The sequence below is a fragment of the Sparus aurata genome, chromosome 22 (genome assembly GCF_900880675.1).
Source record: "Sparus aurata chromosome 22, fSpaAur1.1, whole genome shotgun sequence".
Taxonomy (NCBI): domain Eukaryota; kingdom Metazoa; phylum Chordata; class Actinopteri; order Spariformes; family Sparidae; genus Sparus; species Sparus aurata.
Window position 1 is genome coordinate 6,599,877 of NC_044208.1, and position 19,745 is coordinate 6,619,621.

The window sequence follows — 19,745 nt, forward strand, 5'->3', positions numbered from 1 at the left end:
ATATCTTTAACTTCAGTCTTTCTTTTAAAGTCAGTGTCGAGTGAATGATGTAAGAGCTGCTTGAACGGAGATGGATGATATTTTATTAAACCAGCGTCAGCATGCATAATAGCACCACGGCTGACGAGGGCCGGTGTTGTGTTCATATCCCAGCCAATCACATGATGATTGCATTTACATATGTTTTAAGGCCAAATTCTAATGTTACATTTTTCAGCATTTTATTTTGTATGAGTGAACAAACAAATGCGTTGAGTGGACACACATTAAAACTATAACGCAGTCTACAGTCAGAGCTTGTTTCTAGTCTGGGTGAAAGCCAGAATAAGCTCTCAGGTCAGGAAAATCATTATGTTAACGTTCCTGCTCTGGTCCTCAGAGGTATAGTACAGAATTGTGTGTGTGGGCCTTGTTAGCATGAAGGCACAGTGAGCTGCTTTGGTGACCTCGTCAATAACAAGCTGTCAATATGAGTGACCGCTCAATAGAACACATTAACCTCTGTCTTTTACAAATTAGCACATTAACATCCCTGCAGTTTCACTGTTGCTTTCAGACGGACTACGGACATTTTTGTATCAAACAATACAGCACTTCGCTCATCTACATCAGCTGGTACCGCCATCGCTGAGAGCAAACAAAGCCCGCTCAGCGAAGTTGCGCCTCTTCTGTGTTTTGGCACTTCAGTGGTGGAACGAACTCCCCCCCAAAAAATAAATAATAATAATAATAATAATAATTGTATGCACTTGTATGTTCGTTAGCACTTCTATCATGGCACTTATGCACAGAAACTTTGACAAATAGCAGTTACGATCCTCAGATGAGGGCTTGACAATAGTTTCTATATTTATTGTTGTTGCGCCATCGACGGTGATATGTCGAGGTTTTCTCTTGTGACAAATGATCTTATTGTAAGTCGCTTTGGACAAAAGCGTCTGCTAAATGCCCCTGATGTAAATGTAAATATAAATGTAACTTGAACTGTCATCATTGAAACTGAGTGTGTTATTCATCCGCTCTGCTGTTATTTTCCACTCCGTGCCTGTGTGATGGTTTAAGAAATGCATTCAGGGGCATGTGTGTTATGAGCATGTGTCCTTTGTGAGGTTTGATTTTAGTAATGGAATTTAAATTTAATCAAACCACTACAACATCTAAGGCTTATTAGCCACCTTTCACATCAGGAGGTGGAGGGGAAGGTGGTGGTGTTATTACAGCCAACAAGGCAGACAAAAGGACGACCGCACTTCATGTCACACCACTGGATCATTTTTAGGACACCTGAAGACGTTTAAAGCTGTTTTTGTGTTGACAAAATTGTCTGTTTTTTGAAAGAACGCTTGGGGATACGTCCACCCGTTTTTATTGCGTCAAATGCAGGTGTTTTTTTAAGGACACCTGGAGACATTTCCAGCTGTTTTGAAGTCCGATTAACTCCATCCACGATTGTGACGATTAAAAACAGATATTTTAAGCCAAACTATGATGTTTTGTTAACCTTAGCCAACTGTTTTTTGCACCTAAACCTAACCAGAGCATAAGCACAGCATTGTGATGACAGGGAAATAGACAATTCAACCTAAACAGACAGAAAGATGCAACTGAAGTTGTGGTGTTGGAGAAACCTACCTCGCTAATATTTATCCTGGTGATTGTGTTGGAGAAAACATACCTTTGATATGAATGTTCCTAACCTTAATTTCATTTTATTCAAAGGAATCTGCTCGTTTCACAAAGTTTCATGACACCAGGCTGTTTATTTACTCGTCACTCTTCCAACATGCTGCTGTGTCCAAAAAAAAAAAAGTTTTCATCACTTTCGATTCTTTTTCGTCGGGGACAGTTAGCATACAGTACATTCACTTGAGCTCAAATTGTTTGTACAGCGAGAGAAACAAATGAACAGTAACACTGACAGAGAAACAAACATACAGATGTATCAATTTGCATTTAACTGCAATGAACACACAAAACTTCATACGTAAATTCCCATAGCAATTTTCCAGAAGGATTCCTGGAAAGGACTGTGATTAATTAGTTGGGAAAAATATGAGTTGTAAGCTCCATTAAAACCGATTATTCACTCATTATTTTACACTTTGACTCTTCACATGCTGTTTTCCTCCTACAACACAACCACAAACAATAATAAAATGGCTCCAGACAGCTCGCCCGGTGTAATCCAAGTCTCCAGATTCCACGAGATCCCAAAGTGATTTGAAAAGATGTGTTGGCTCCAAACAAGTTCATTTTGGCTCAAAAAAGGGTGTCGGTAACATTTTTTCAAATCACTTTGGGACGTCTGGGCTTCCAGAGATGAGCTGTTTAGAGGCGTTTGATGTTTTTTTGGTTGTTTTTACATCTCCAGCTCTTCTTCAGTTGTTTAGGAGAATGCTGCAGCGCTGTTTTGCTGTGAAGCTCCAGAAATGTTCTATGGACTATGAAACTTCACTTGGCTTCTCATCAGCATGGGGGGAGGAAATAATGACTGAAATTTACTTCTTGTGTTAAATTCATCCTTTAAACATAACCCATGTTCAGCTGGCCTGCTGTGCACTGATTAAAAGACTCATAAAGAGAAAGGTTCTGGCAGCAAATCAGTGGAATTAATTAACCGGAGGTGTGTTGATTGAACTCCTCATTTTCCTCCCAGGAAACATGATAGCAAATTATCAGGAAGTTGTCGAAGTGTAAACCGAATCCTAATTTTGCTGGCTGATACAATAAACTGATCTGGCTCATATGTACTTACTTTTGACAAGAAAAGAGTGGCAAGCGCATTAAAGAGGGGAACACGAAGAATGATTGAATGTTAGCTGCCTCACAAGAAACTTTGTCAGAATCTGACTTGTACCTGCAGGTTTTAGGTGCAATATGTAAGAATTTTAGTTTGAAATGTTTATTAAAATAATCAGCACATTGTGAAAATGACAGTATTGGCATTATCTCAACGACATCTATGGATTGCAGAGGTTTCTAGTGAAATTAGCATGCTAACCAGCTAGCCCCGGGGCTGAAAACCTCTTTTACGTGGTGGTCAAAAACTCCTGTGACAGCAGTGTAAACAAGACTTCCTCAGTACTCCAGCTAGCTGCAAAGCTAACTGAGCTAACAAGCTATCATCAGCTACAGTCAAGAATGTACAGAATACAGTTAGCAGCAGTAAGCAGTTACTCTGGTGATATGCTGCCCCCTTTTTGTTTGGAGTATGGGTGGCCAATCTGCCCAAGTGCACCTTTAAGAAAGAAAAGCAAATACATTCATGCACTTTTGGTGAATCACATTTACAAAAAGTCTAAATTAATTCATTGGTACATGTTCACCCCTCAGCGAGGCTCCATCTCAGTCACAACATCCAAACCTTGACACTTTTATTGAAACGTTACAAATCAGTTAATCGTGGTGGTGCCGCCCGACTCACTCAGAAACACACCGAAAACACCAAACTAGTCACACATCATGCTTCCACAATTATATTTATCTTTTTGTTAAAAAGTTAATGGCCAGAACAACGTCTGAACCAGGCTGCTGCAAACAGCCCACTCCCTGTTTACTGCAGCTTGAGGGGACATCAGTTCTTTTGTAGCGTTAAATGAAGTTTGGGGACTGTGAGAAGAGAAATCGATACCAATCAATATCACCGGTTGACAGCTTTCTTTCTCCACACAATTCAAGTCGCCGGTGGCTTCGTCTTCGTGGAAGGAGACGGGAGATTAATGTTTCCAGTTTGGAGTTAAATACAGAAACAAAGAGGCTGAAGACACAGGAGATAGAGTGCTGTGGATCAATCGTCAACGCTTCTACGTACACACCAAACTGTGTGTCTCGAACGTGGGTTTTTAATCAAAAACTGTCAAGAAACAAAGAATGATTTATGATTTTTCTTTTGATATTTCCTGATTTAAAATCAGTTTCAGGAGCAACACTCAGGATATGATGGAATGAAAACACTCATTGTTTTTCAGTAAGATCCCACACCATGGCCTTGACTTAAGCTATTGTCTTATTTCCTGATGTCGAGCCACATCGCCCTGCTAGAAAAGCTCAATTTTATCACATTCTCTTCCCACAGTCGCAAATCCAGGCTGCCGTAACCTGACTACTACTTGACCTGACTGAGCTGCTTCTTTACAAAGTGGCCTCTTATCCTAATCGCCTGTCTTACAGTTCTACATGAGCTCATAAACAAGCTTAAGCTGCCCTCAGCTGAGATGTAATCGTTTCTGTCCTGTCTATTCAGGAAATCTTAAAACATCATCATTTTCAAACAAGTTTTTTGGTGAGGATGCAGAAATCTCTGAAGGGATTTCTCAATAGTTTGAGTATTATTTCATCACCTTCTCTGAATTTTTGGTTTTCTTCCATCTTTTGCGGGTTAAAGTACATAATTTTAGAGTGGACTTAAATTGTGACCAGTCAAAATCACACATGTGCAACAATCAGACTGTTCAACCAGCTTCTTGATCTCTCTTAATTTAACTTCCCTATATAAAGAAATTTTAATTATGACACGTACTCACTTATTTTAACCCAAACCAAAAAGGAACGATTTCACAGTGTTCTGGTTGGCCATCTTTTACAGATGCTAAAGACTGCGCTGACGCCAGGATATAACGTTAGCTGTAAACGTTTCTGCAAACCACAGATACATCCAAGGTTGATATTTGTACCAAATGTGGCATATCATGTTCATGTTATATGATTATTAGGCAGCTGTCCAGCAGGAGGTGGAGGGGTTGGTGGTGGCAGTCTACAGTCAACAAGGCAGCCAAACACAGATCGATCACACCACTGGTTATTTTTAAGGGCACCTGGAGACATTTCCAGCACAAACAGCGTCTTTCAAGGGAAGTCTAACCATCTTCATCTTGGGGAACAAAACAGGGTGTTTAATCCAAACTGTGATATTTTCCTAACCCTGACCACGTGTTTGTTGTGCCAAAACCTAATCAGAGCATAACTAAGCGTTGTGACAAGGCACAAATAGAACATTAAACAAACGTTGAGTTAAAACATAAGGAAACGGTGGTTGTGCAGAAATGTACCTAGCTAACACTTGCTCTAGCGTCTCTGTGTGTCTGTATGAGACACGGAGGGGGCGACAGAACATCTGTATTTGATGACTTGGGAATGACAATGATTGGTATTCTTTGACTTTAATTGAACAGAGCTGGGCTAGCTGTTTCCCCCTGCTTCTAGTGTTTATGCTAAGCTAAGCTAACCATGTCCCGACTCCAGCTCTTTACAGTCACGAGCGAGGCATCCATTTGAACATTTCACTCTCAGCAATAATACAGCAAGCAAACATATTTATATCCTCATATTTCAAATTCATTTTCTCTTTTCTCTCTTCGACTTACATCATGTTATATATATCACCTTTTCTGGCTTGGTGCTAACTGTATGTTTAAGCTGCATCACATTGGATGTGATGAGAAAATGGCGAATCCGCCATAAAATCAGAGTAGATTACACACACTTGCTCCCAGCATTAATAGTTTTCGGATCACGTGGTCTAACCAGAGCTGTGACCTGATTAAACAGCAGCTGATCCCAGCAATCTACTTCCACCACCTTTTCTCAAGATGCCTGTAATGAATCAGGAGAGGAACAGGGAAGGGATAATCCTCGACAAGGTGTGCATTGGAGAATGTAACTGCCCAACAAAGAGGCAGCCACTCTCTGCTTTGTGTTGGACGCCTCTGCACAGACCTCACTGTGGGCAGGAATTAGTGGCAAAATAAACTGGAGGTTAAGAATATAGTAATAAATGTTCACAGACAGATTTATGGAATATTCACAGTTACCAAGATATTTTTCCTGGAAAGACACAGTGCCATATTTTGAAAAGTGGCAGAGATGTAAAAACCTCTACTGCAGCATTCACTGCAGTAACACCAACCTTTAATTTGGTTAAAGGTATTGGACATAAGTAAAAGGTTATGAAGCTAATTTTTATAGGTTTACTTTTGTATAAGCACACGCCCATTGGTGTATGGACAACGTTCACGCTTTTTCAATTCAGTAACGCTTCACCAACAAATCTGATTATGAGAATGATTTTTCCAAACCAACAGGACAGACCTATGTCTTCTGTGTATGTGTCACATCTCAAATCACTCCACCTCATCATTCGGCCACAAATTTGAATCCCCTGTTGGTTTGGGTTTCTCAGTGGCACCTTAGGCAGTGTGCCAGAAGACTAAAAGCTAGGATTTGGAGGATGTAGCAATGCAAACTTCAGCTAGCTTTGTGACCTCGTGACCTTGGGTTGGGTTTCTCAGCTGGTGCTCTGAGTGTGCATTGTTTTTTAATAATTTTTGTATTTGTCCATTTCTATATTCTGCTGTGATAAAAACCATTTGGGTGGTTTTATGAGATGATTTCTCCTGGAAAACCTTTCTGTAATAAAGTAGAAAAATGCTTAATTATCACTGGCGGATTGGACTACATGAACGTTGGCTTTTTACTGTTAGACTTGGTGAATTTATTATTTTTATTCAAAACCACTTCTCAGTCACAGCTTGTTTAGCTCGTCTGGTTAGGTTTTAGAAAAGATCATGGTCAGGATTATATTAGTAAATTATCATTCACTTTTGGTTGTACACAGGACTGGAGCCGTGATGATCCCAACAAATAAAAATCCTCTCTGTTTGACGTTAGAAGTGACGATGAGAAAGATCAGGCTGAGCACAATACTGTGTTTTCAGAGAGCCCCATGCCAGAGCAGTGTCAATGCATGCTCGTTATGTTTTTCTCGGGGCGTTTGATGTATCGCGAAGTAGACTTTATTGACACTTGCTGGCCCCACAAACGTTTTTGGGTTTCTTTATTTTCTTTCTAACAGAGGGGGATAATATCTGTACAGACCAGGACTAAGAGCACTTGATTTCACCCAAAAAGGGGCATGGTCGTTCTGATGACATAAATTTGGCGTACACCTGCCATCTAGCCGTGTGGGTCTTCGTTACATCACCAATAGCACCACCTTTTTTCGCAAGGTCGTATGGAGGAATTTGTGTCATGGGAACTTAATTAGTGGCAGGAGGGAAACAAGAAAGATAAAATAAGTGATGTATGAGAAGAAAGTTACATTGAAGCCCGCCATTATGCCACATCATTATTTTTTCACTTAGTTTCCCATCATACAGCAAAATGGATGCAGTGAATCAGCAGGAAACAGGTGTAACAGTGAACCCTGCGGGGTCAAAACAGACACAGTCAGACTCAATCATACTGAAACAAACAACCCCAGTGTGACACAGCCTTAGAGTAGTTAGCATTTTGTGGCCAGAGCATGCTTTTACAAGTGAATAAACTTGATCTGAGCCACATCTTCATCCGTCCGGACAGTCGGAAAACAAGAATTCACCCAGGTGACAACGTGACAAAAAGAAACTTTCAGTGGTCTGCTGTTTGTTTGCTGCTCCCTGATCGGATGCAATCCAATGCAAATTTTTTTTTTTTTCATGTATTTATTTTACATTTTTTTACAAGACCTGCTGTTGTTTGAGAGGCTGGCTAATCAGTCGGGGACGCAAACCAAAACCAAATCATGCTACACCGTGGTGAGCCTGGTCCCCGCCAGACGCCACGGAGCTGAAAGAGACAAGAGGCAGAATTTATCACCGACAGGCAGCTTCGCCCAAAACTCTTCATCCACTTCTCTCCACCAGGAACCTCTTTTTAACCACATAATGAACAAAGAAAATGACTTTCTGTTTCCTGCTTACAACACAACCGCAGGGCTGTTTGTTGCAATCAAAGCCTTGAGTGATGAAACTGAACTTTTAGCACTGAAGCGTGGGCTTTCATTGAGGTATCACAGAAACAACAGCAGTGTTTCCAACAAGGATTTTGTCCAGCACGCTAACGCTAATAAAAGAGGTCCCCGGTGGAAACAGAGCTTTCGTCTGTATGTTTTCTTCTGCTCTCGTTTCTTCAGCATGTTCGTGTTTTTTATCCTCAAATTCATTCCAGTTTCGTTTTCTAGAGTCAGCTCAGGTCTCTGTCCCACCCTTAAGGACTCTGCTGCTCCATGTTGTCAATCAAAGGGTCTTTCTTCATAAACTGCAGATGTCTGATGGACCTCCACACCCCAACATAGCTGTCACTAACCGACTGACCGGGGGTGGTGTTTTCCTTTTGGAGGTGCTCCCTCTGCATCTCCAGCGCCTCCTTTTCCGTCATGACACGGGATTTCATGCCTGCATCTCCGTCTCCGTGTCCCCCATCTCCTGAGTACACCTCTCCATTAGCCAATCCAGCTGGCACGGCTTCCTTCCCGTCACCGCTCGACACTCCCTCCATATCTGGATTTCCAGGATCACCTCCGTCACCATCCGCAGGTCCGTCGCCGCTCAGCGGTGGTTTCTCTCGGTACGGCTCCCCAGGTAGCGCACCATCCTTCCCAGCCTCCTCCAGGTCCTCGTACAAGCTCTTTTTCTTCATCTCAAAGTATTTCACCACGCAGTAGGTGATGGAGCCGACGGTGTTGACCACCACGCCGCCGATGAACAGCCCAGTCGGCGCAACGTCGCTGAAGGCCAGCATGCCGACTGTGATGGTGGCGATGCTCTTGACCACGCCGACGAAGCTGGTGGTGACGGCGGAGTTGATGTAGGTGCAGTGCAGCGTGGTGAAGTTCATGGCGCAGCCGATGAAGACGCAGAAGACGAAGATTACCGTGATGTGGGGGTCCTTCCAGCCCTCGTACGACCACATGCTGATGGTGTCCATGGAGATGAGGGAGCACACCAGAAGCACCTGAGAGAGACAAAAAGGAAAAATGTAAGAAAGGCAGAGACAAAACAAGAGGACGGAGGAGCAGAGAGGAGGCAGAGAAAGAGACAGAGAGGAGAAAAATCAAGAAGCAAAGAGAAACAGAGAAATGGAAACAATAAGAAATTTAAAGGAAATAAAGGATACGGAAGAGGAAAAGAGATATAGAAAGAGAAGAAAAGGAAGCAAAGAGAAAGAGAGAACCAATATATGGAAGTGAAAGATAAGTGAGGTCTCAGAAAGAAACATAAAGGGGAATGAAGGAAAATGAAATAGTTGAAGAAAACACTGGAAAAAAAACCAAACAATTTATTGCAAACTTCTCAGAGGGAATCAGTGCAGACAGTCCTCACCGGTGAGGCCATGACGGCGATGGCGTACTGCGCCGTGAGCGGCCCGTGCTCGCTGTCCAGACTGCTCTTCTGGATCAGCACCAGGTAAGAGGCGTGGATGATGACCGCCAACACGCCGGTGACGTAACCGAAGGGGTCGCCAGTGAGATCACCAGCACCTGAGGAGTAACATTCAAATTTAGTTTAGTTTTGGTGGGTTACAAATGTGTTAAAATCCATATCAAACACAATCCAACTCATACTGGAGGGAGATGCATGCTCTGAAGGTCGTAACACCATGACAAAGCACGGGTGTGCTCTGATTGATTTTATCTAAAAGAGATTCCCTGTGTCAAACATTCGCCCCGATGAGGGTCGAGCTGGCTACATTAATACAGGTATTGGACCTTAACATCCGTTCTGGTGTCAGTCTTCCCATAACAGGGAATAATAAAAATAGAAGGGGACAGAAATATTAAGGTGGGAAATATGTGGAAGAGATGAGAAAGTCAGAAAATGGAGCAGGAGGAGGACGAGACGGAGAGTTAATCCTGTGTGAGTGTGTGTGTGTAGGCCGGAAACTTGCATTGAAACTGGGAGAGCCACAAAAAACGGCTGCTCTCACCAAGAAATGCACAAAAATCTCGACCAAATCTGTCTTTGACATTCAAAGTGGGTAAAGCAAAAGCTTAGATCCAAACTGAGCTCCCAATTGGATTAAAGCTGTCATTTGCAAACATCTTTTAAATGTTTACTCAATAAGAATGTTTACTATCCTTGTAGAAATGCCTCTGAATTAGTTGCCACAGCTTTCCACTGAAATCATAGGCAATAAAATTGACAGATGTTCACTCGTGTTTTATGTGGCACCTGATTTAAATGCTGCATAAAATCAATCAGAATCAATTATTGTAATGACTTCTCATGCGTGAACAGTGCAGATCTTCTCAGTCAGACAATAAACGTGATCAGATGAGGTCGGTTCTATAATGTGTACCATGTACATCAGTATCATAAATACGATTAGTCCCATAAGTACATAACAGAGATTAGGAATAGGAATATTCCTGCATTCCACTGCGAGTCATATGGACTTCAGACTGTATTAAAGAGGTAAAGGAGGAAGGAGGGTGATGGTTGTCTGAGGTCACACATCAGTGGCAGCAGATGAGGTTGGGGTGTCATGTATTTATAGACAGCAGTATTCACATAAGTCTAATTATTGGAGTATTCTGTTTTGCTCAGCCGAGGTTCTTCATAACCTTTAGGGCCATGCAGCTGGAATACTTGGAAGTTGGAAATTCCAACCCTGAAATTTTGACCCTCTGACTTTAACTGTAGTGCAGCATATCAACAAGGAGACAGCTGTTCTTTTCCCGTGTGAAAGCAAAAGTCAACATTCAGTTATTTTTCCTGTAGCCCCATCTCATGACTTGTGGACAATATCAAGAGAGTCCGATCAGGATACACAACAGGAGATCGTACGTGTCAGATATGTTCACACATATTGGAAATATAAAAATGTTTTGGGCGAAGGGTGCTACCTGGGTAGGAGGCTACGGACTGTTGTGTAATGATGACTTTTTACATTAAATGTAAAAAGTCATCATTACACAACCCTAACCCTAACCCTAACCCTACTCCAGATATGTTTTTTTATATAAATTTTATATAAAAAAACATATCTGGAGTATCAAAGAAAGAGTGCAAAGTGCAAAGTAAAATACAGGCAAGCAGAGAAGAGTATGAGGCAGCTACACTCCGTGCAAAAAGATCATAACCTAGAAAGAATGCAGTATTTTGGATCTGTGTGCAGCAGCAGGGGGAACAGGTAAATATTATGGGCTGAGGTCAGGACAGTTCAAACACTGTTTTTACTTTTGAGTATGTGTTAAAGATGATTAAACCAGCACTAACACAGATGATTACACTTCGTCAACGTGCCCATTCCTGCGGGTAAACTCTGGATAAATCCACAGTGCACGTGTGAAAGGGGCTTTAGTAATGTTGTTCCACTGAAGTTGAAGTTCCATAAGTAAACTTAGCTATTTGAACACAAACCACAATGTTTTTCCCTAAACCTAACCAAGTCCACCCAACAAAAATACAAACACAAGACTTGTGGGCTTATTTTTGTTTTTCTTCCCCCTCTCAGGAAGTGTTTTTTTGCCACTGAGGCTAAGTGATGCGAGATATGAAAATATATTTAAAGAAAATGTTTTTTTAAGTTCAAGTTCAAGATGAAGGACTTATTTTTGATGCACAGAAACATTCCTGTAGTCAACATGCAGACTTAACCCTAAATGCTGTGTTATAAATCTGCATGTTCCAGAGAGACCTTTAACTGTGAACGGTCCCAACACACTAGCGCACTGATCATGCTGTTTATTCAGGATCTTGATATGTCACACCTGCCGAGTGGATGGATTATCTTGTCAAAATAGAAGTGCTCACTAACAAATTTAAGCACATTTATGCTCAAAATCTGAGAGAAATCATTCTTTTGTGTGTATCAAAACATCCGTTACTTCAACTTGTGCAAAATAGGAGCAAAAGCAAAGGTGGCAGTTTTTTTCACCTAAACCTAACCAAACTGCAAGGGATGACAAGTTCATGATGGCATGGAATGGAATCTCCAAGGAATAACATTTTAAATTCATCTTGTGATAATCTCTATTTTCCTTTTTGTGAATTCATCCCCAGAAAAAGAGCCACAAGCCAAGCTAGTAACTAGAACATATTACATGTTGACAAAATCACATTATCCCACTTGATTAATCCGCAAAAGACGTCTAGGAGATAGAGAAAAGGCGATTATCACAGAGATTAAACCCGGAATGATGAATACATCTATTAGATTCATATTCTGCACATTTCACACTTCATATTTTCGACCCCCCTCCTGCCTGAGAAACACTGAGCCCAGTGGCTGTGGAGATTGATTCAGGAAATGAATTATCTGTAGGTTTTCTGTTTGCGACTCCAGGGTCATTAACAGTAATGAAAGAGAGAGATTTACTGCTGGAAAAGATGATTTAAGGACTTTTACAGGACCAGGAATGAATGCGACGGTTAAGCAGCTGCACATACGAGGAGAGGCTGTTTATTTCAGCCCAGTCTGCAGGATATGATGTTAGCAGTAAACGCTTCTGCAAACCATAGATATGCCCTGGCTCAAGGGATACGTTTGAAAATGAAAATGTGTTTGTGGGAAGTTGGAAAGAAGTGAGCTGACCAGACCTCTGTCGCTGCTCCTCATCTCTACTTCAGGCTACAGGCTACATTAGCCGCTACTGGCATAGCAAAGCAAAATCTGCAACCCTTCTGTTTGCAGCTGGGTTGCATTGTGGGTGTAGTGTTGGGGGTAACTTGTTAGAAAGTAATCCATTATAGTGCTCTAATAACTATTTTCTTGTAACGAGTAACGTAATGTGACACATTTTCAGAAAAGTGATCTTTTTGTTTACCAGCTAGCGCGGCTCCAGCGGTGGTGATGATCACAGCGGTCACCACGCCGATGGACGGGACACCATTCCTCAGCACAAACACCCCGATGCTGAGCGTGAAGAGCGGCAGGCAGCGTTTGAACACGACGTACATGGGCAGGCTGAGGCCACGCAGAGACCACAGAGTCAGAGTGGACTGCAGCGTGGAGAGGATACACACTGAGGCAAACTCCTGCACAGAGAAACAAAGACACACACACTTCAGATGGGGGTTGTGTTAGCTTAAAGTCGCTCTCTGGACGCTTACCCCGATCTTAATGACTGCAGCCCGTAATCTAGCCAAAAACGGGTTTTAACAGTAAGATTTATTGATTCACCTTGAGGGGACCAGCTTCAGGCTTCTATGGGGACTCACCCCCACCAAATGGGAGATAGGTCCCCATAGTGTCGCTGTGTCCCTGCAATGTGAGTAACAATCGTAGGTGCAAATACATTGTGACTTTGAGAGGCTGTAATACTTATTGTAAAAAAGAAAAAAGAGAGAGAGAAAAAAAAGTGCCACACTCAAGTACTGATAAGAATTGAGTCAGCGGTTGTGGTGCACTAATCACAAAGTACACCTGAGGCTACATTTGTCATTTACACTGGGGACGCCGGAAACATGTACCCAACACTTTTTGAGATAATAGTAATAACAACAACAATAATAATAATAATAATATCTTTATCTTTATAGCACCTTTCATGCAAAGATACAGCCCAACATGCTAAACAAAACAGGATAAAAAGAAATCGAAAAACACCAATATGGTTCCCATCACTTTATAAAAGCATAATTAGCTTAAGTAAAAATATGTTAAATAAAGAAAATTGCTTGCACCAACACTCGTTGACTAAATAATGAGATACATACAATGCCTGAAATCCATTAATTAATTTCCCCACAACCTTTCAACACAGTGATTCCCTTGATTACAGTGCTGGGTTAGACTGGCTTTCTGCAATGTTGGGCAAGCTACTTTCAAAATGCAATGTCTGACATATTACTAGTTACATTAATTCTAATGTAATATATTACATTACAATATTACTATCGCCATAGAGTAACACATTACTTATGATACTACTTTTTAGTTACTTTCAACAAAATGCCCAAATAACCTTATAGATCAATGAAACAGCCTAGATAATTTTAAATAAAGGAATGGCCTTGGACACAGTGATGAACAGGCAGAAAAAGGATCAAAGTCTGATATATTATGAGATAAGGATTAATATTTTTATTGGTAGTCTTAGTCATATGAAACACAATAGACCTAAACCTTTTTATAATGTAGCTTCTGATGACAGGACAACACCAAAATCGTTTTCTTTGCCTTTATATTTTAGCCCACAGAACAAGGAATGCATGAATAAATGTAAAAATGCGCTCGAAGGGTTAGGGTCAATCGTTAGGCCTACGAAATACAGATCATTTCATTCACACAGAGAAATAACAAAGAACGTATAGGCTCGTCTATATTAAACACACGTATAGCATACATTAATGTGATCATGTTATTGTGGAGGGGTTCTTAAAAAATCAACAGATGCTTCTTTTTGGTCGGTAACGCGGTTGGTAACACATTAAGTGACATAACTGTAGTAATACATTGTTATTAGTAATTATATTACCACTAAAATAAATATATTACTGTAATTCCTTGCTTTTGTAATGCATTACCTTCAACACTGTATATGTGAACTTCTACAGTATATTAATTATTGGCCCTTAATTTTATTAATAACAATTGAATAATTGTAACTGCTGTATTGTAGGCAGCTGGACTGGACTGTTTCATTTTCTTGAACATGTTTCACCTCTCATCTAAGAGGCTTCTTCAGTTCTAACTAACTGGAGGGGAGTTTCAGGCTTTTATACTCTGTGTGGGAGTTTCCTTACAGAGTCACTGAGGACACGTGTGAGCTCTGAGTATAGGATCATTAGGGCTACTTGTGGGTCGTTGACCCAACTGGCCTTCATATGGTTTGCAAGGGCTAGGTGAGCCCATGTGTGAATGGTTGTTAAGCTGTGTAGGGAGACTCACTTGTGTCATGCCCCCAACACTTTTCAACACAAAGTGACTCCCTTGGCTGAGGCTCAATCCTTTTGTAGGTATTTGATCATATGCCAATGTATTTGCATAACTGCGTGACAAAAATTCTGATTTCAAGCATAGAACACAGACGTTGTAGTACACACACTGAATTTATGAGTTTATTATTTTCATGTGTTTGGTGGGCTGGTGGGGTAAGTTGTCTTTCTTTACGAGTATTCTTCATATTTTCTATTTTCTAAAACTAATGAATGCTTATGCAGCATGCTAACTGTGTCACGAGATCTGATTGACGATGATGTAGCAGATGTATAGCCAGAGGCGACACTTTCAGGACATACGCTCGATCATCTGTCGTATCTGACTTTGAACAAACTGTGTTGAATGATATTTTTAAGTCTGCACTCTTTCATTCAGCTTACTGTCGCAGTGTAAAAAGCTTGTTGACTGTGCTGAGCCATTTTTTGTCTGTTCTGCACATTTTAAAGTTTTGGCTGACGTTCATGACTTCATTTGGAGTTCGCACATTCTATCCTATCAAAAAGTATTCCTCTGATGGAATATTACTACTGGCCATTTCTGTGCAGAGCAAACCGAAGCACGCGTCACACTGGATTGGATTGTTACAGAAATGAGTGACAACACATGTTTATGATACTTACACTTTTCGTAAAAAAAAAAATAAATAAATAAATAATCTTCATAGATAAACATGCATGAATTCAATCTCTAGAAGTGAAAAGCTACTGCTACGTCACCACCACTAAGCGTCTTTCTATACAATTTTTTTACACATTGTAAGTTGCAAAGTTAGAGTTAGAATAGTTTGTAACTAAAGTTGGCCTGTAAAGACTAAATAAATGAGTCTTGAAAGAGCTTTATAATTAAATTGTGGGACATTTAATTTTGGATTTTATTTCGTAGAACAAAACGTGTAAATATCTTCAGTCTGTGGTAACCGCACACCTTTTTCCAGGCCTTAAACTGAATAATAATTTATGAAACTCAAAGACTTTGAGACAAGTGAACTGGATGTGCAAAAGTGCTAATTAGGACTACAGACTACACCACTGTATAGTGTTACTGTGTTGTGTTGGAGATGTGAGCGCATCTCTAATGAGTTAGACAACAAACGTTCTCCCTGCACCATCTAAACTGCAGTATTTCATTAACACACTGTCATTCAGTGTTAGCTCAGGTAGCGGTATATCTTGTGGTCGGGATGGTGTGTTGGGGCACCAGGGGAGAGTTGGTGCTTACAATGCTACCATGGGAGCTTTGGAGCAGAAAGGGCTGGCATTTTGAAGCCCAAAAAAAATTGTCTGCCCACTTATGCAAATATCCGGATTTTCCATGTCGTGCAGCCCATAGCCACTTCCGGCGAACGAGACGACTAACTTCCTGTTTAGCTTCGGCTAACTTGAATGGGGATAGAATAATTAAATCGCTCTTCTAGACTTTCCAAACGTTATTGGACCGAATGTCTCAAACTTTGACAGTGAAACAAGTCATTTCACAGGGGTTGTGAAGTTCAAAAGTATGTATCCACTTTTTTACAGACCCTTCTTTCACAATGTTAGCTTATGGGAAAAAATCTTTTTGGTCCTTGTGCATCACGTGATGATGTAATTACACAGTCTGGCCACTACGAAAACTGGCTTCAAGCCTGGCACTCTTCCTGGGGGCCAGCTTGTTAGCAACTTCAGTAAATAACTCTTTAATAAATTGAAGACGTACTATCAAAAGTGTTAATCTTCCTTCCTTCTTAACTAGGCTTTGTACATATTCTATATTCCGATACATATATCAGAAACATTAAAGTATCACTAAAGTAGCACATTATTTAAAAATGAAGGTTTTGTTTTAGCTTGTGAATTGTTTGAGTTTTACAGCTGCAGGTGAAAAGTGAGAATAAGAGGATTGTGAAGTAAGAAAGTAACTGTAATCCAACAGGCTTCATCTACTTGAACTACTTTGTCAGAGAGTTAATTTTTTTTATTTCTGTGTTATGCCGATATCTGGTCCATGCCTCATGGGATTACAAAACTAACACGGAATGTGTGTCATCTTCCAATTTTACACATATCAGAAAAAATAAATAAATACATAAAATAAGTTAAATCACATAAAACTGTATCATGAATTTCTTGCAGGGAAAAAAAGCCAAACACATATATAAAATCAGAAATTTCAAACAGATTCTACAGTGAGAAAAAAAAATACAAATCTACGGTTCATCTTGACAAAGAGCTTTATTCACACCTCCCACACTAGTTTAAATGTTTCACATGCAAACAGCCAGCTTAACATTCCTGCATCAATGTCTGTTTAAGTGTTACTGAACACAATTCTGCACAAACTGCCATAAAAAGGGCAGCAGAAAACACAATGGAACTTGTTTACTCTATCAGCGAAACAGCACACAGAACAAGCCGCCTTTCCTCTTCCAGACTGACAGACCGTCTATAGGTGTTGAAATACCAGGTCTCAACTGAGCTCATGAAGATCTTTTCCTCTGTTCCATCTTCGCATTTTATCATCCTAAAATCCATAAAACATCAGTCCCAGTCAGCACCAGACTCTCTGAACATACAGATGTTATTTATCATTAAAAAGTACTTCATCCAATTATCACAGAACAACACACACATGTCTTGGCTAAGGTCCAGTTAATCGTTTATCTTTCTCTTCAGCCTATTTTCTTCCATATCAAGTCACCTGTTCCAAAACTGGGCTGTACGTATCTTACAGTGAGCCTCACATGGTTCCTAACCAGCGTCTCTCATTACAGCTAACTTTGGTGCATATCAAGCCGCAACAATCTTATAGTGCCGTTTTGGACTGATTGGGGGTGCCGAAGCAGAACAGTCAAGCAGAGGACAGGACACCACTGTGAATGTTGTCTAACAAGAAAATAAGCCGATGCCGGTTTGTGTTTGTCTTTCAGATCAAATTTAAAGGTGCACTCCGTAAGAAAGAGAAAGATACAAACAAACTAACTAGCCAGACAAACTCTCTTTGTTTTCATGACTGAATAAACAGAATGAACAAACTGACCTTAAAGGGCAAAACAATATCATACTGGTTTTCACCTTTCTAGCTTCAAACAGTGTTCTGGGACCTTATTTTCCGCTGAGAACAGCTTCTTTATTCACGTATGGAAAAAAAAACACATATTTCGGAGTTTGTATTATTGCCTCATTATTGTGAATATAACATTTGTGATTTTGAATTTCTTTTTTGAAAACTGCATCCTTTGTGAATGACTGCCTCCTTAATTCAATCTTAATTTTTAAGGAAAAATTCTTTGAAAACTTCATGATTCTCAGAAAGGTCTTGAGCAACTTTTAGGATGCTTCCTAAGCACAGCCCCTGGTGAGCGACAGCTTTTTAAATAATTTTAGAAATAAAGTGAAGCTTGGAAATAGGTCTGTATTGAACTAAAACTGTGGTATGGAGGGAGGGTCATGTGAGATGCGGGCACTAGGTATCTTAAAAATAATCTGGTATGCAGCCTGAGGAGAGAGATCAGTTGATAAAATGGACAAGATGGGGGGAAATACTGGTAAGACCTCTTGTATAAGACATATATCAGGGATCATATCAACAGGGACCTTATTCTTCTCTGAGAACAGCTTGTTTGTTCAGTCATGGGGGGAAAAAAACATATTTCCGAGTTTGCATTGTTACCTAATAAATACTGTAAATATTAAAAGTTTGAGTCTTTGTCTGAATTTCTTTTCCAAAACTACACGTTGCTCCTTTAATTTCAGAATAAGTAGCTGTAATCCAACGGACTTTAACGATGATTTTTCTTTCTAAAAATGAAAAAACTAAGCCGGTGAAGGTTTTTATTTGCCTTTTTAACCAGATGTTAACTACATCATTTAAGGAGGTTTTTTCACATCAGTTTAATGATAAAACTTGACCCGCTGCACTTGTGAAGGTGGACCTCTATCAGTTCCAAGTATGTTGCTTTAATCTCAGCCCTGCTCTATGATCGTTTGCAGAGAGGCTCCCTGCTCCGGTCAGTTCTTTACCTTGGACAGCTGCACGCTGAACGCCGGGATCTGGATCTTCCCCAGCCGCCTCAGGGTCTCCAGAGTGAGCGCCGCGGTGCTGCTGGTCAGGAGCTGGATGAGCGTCAGGAAGTTGAAGTGATAATTACTGATGAGGAACTTCAGCAAGATGTTCAGGGAGCCGGAGAAAACGCCGTGCGCAACGGCCACGGATATCCCCAACAGCCGGCTCTTGAACACGTCCATGGTGCTTTGCCGGTCACTCTCACACGACAGAGCGCAGAGAGTCCGATCAGCGCCGGTGGTTTGTGCCCTTTACAGACCGGTTTGGAGAGGACTGGCCCGGGAGGGTTTGGTTTTACGCGAAACTGCGGCGCACTGCTGCCGGACAGTGGAGCGGGAGCAAAGGAAGGACGTGAGGCTGTGAGGAGCCCACGTTTTCGTCGACAGTGCGGGGGAAAGAGTGTGCATCCAGGAGCTTTCAGTACAACCAAAAGTGAATTTCAGCTACATTTATTAAAAAAAATATATAAAAACTGAGTCATTTTTTTCTAATAGTGGACGCTCACTCATCTTCACCGGCAGCAGGAGACCTCACCGGGGACTTTTTTTTCTTTGCGCTTCTGTCCCAGAAAGAAAAAAAGAAAACGATAAGTATCAGAGAGACGCAGAGGGGGGAGAAGAAGTGATTCCCCTGGAGTACACGCTGCAGGAGAGTACAGTAGAAGCGCAGGAGCTGTACAGTAGAGGGGAGGTCGTCTTCTGAGAGCGCTGCCAGTGAAATATGACATTTTGCCGCAGCGCTTGGCTGTGTACCCAAGGGGGGGTGAGAGAGAGAGAGAGAGAGAGAGGGGGGTGTGAGAGAGGGGGAGGGTTAGAGAGAGAGAGAGAGAGAGAGAGAGAGAGAGAGAGAGGCTTTGACTTTTAACCTCATTTATTGAAACATGTCTACAAAGTCCCATCAGCCCCAAAACGCATCAAGGTCTGTCACTCTGCACAGCCCTCAGTCACAGGCGTCTAAAGAACTCCTTGTGGTTCGAGATTAAAGTTCTTTTGATGATCAAATTT

General features: G+C 41.0%; 1 protein-coding gene across 1 annotated transcript; it reads right to left on the reverse strand.

Annotated features, from left to right (window-relative positions):
* Nucleotides 1–1,740: 1,740 nt before the first annotated feature.
* slc35d3 (solute carrier family 35 member D3) lies at nucleotides 1,741–19,454 on the reverse strand. Its single transcript, XM_030404267.1, has 4 exons — nucleotides 18,699–19,454; nucleotides 12,584–12,794; nucleotides 9,138–9,295; nucleotides 1,741–8,769 (listed from the first exon to the last, which is right to left on the reverse strand). Exons 1-4 carry the CDS (start codon nucleotides 18,921–18,923, stop codon nucleotides 8,023–8,025), a joined length of 1,341 nt encoding a protein of 446 aa, XP_030260127.1. The 5' UTR covers nucleotides 18,924–19,454; the 3' UTR covers nucleotides 1,741–8,022.
* Nucleotides 19,455–19,745: the final 291 nt, after the last annotated feature.

Bases quoted from the DNA above. Each gene is read 5' to 3' on its own strand.
- slc35d3 (XM_030404267.1), bottom strand. From the start codon at position 18,923: ATGGACGTGTTCAAGAGCCGGCTGTTGGGGATATCCGTGGCCGTTGCG. The intron at 12,795-18,698 runs GTAAAGAACTGA...TTCTCTGTGCAG, and splicing joins TCAGCGTGCAGCTGTCCAAG to GAGTTTGCCTCAGTGTGTAT. The intron at 8,770-9,137 runs GTGAGGACTGTC...TGTCTCTCTCAG, and splicing joins TCGCCGTCATGGCCTCACCG to GTGCTTCTGGTGTGCTCCCT.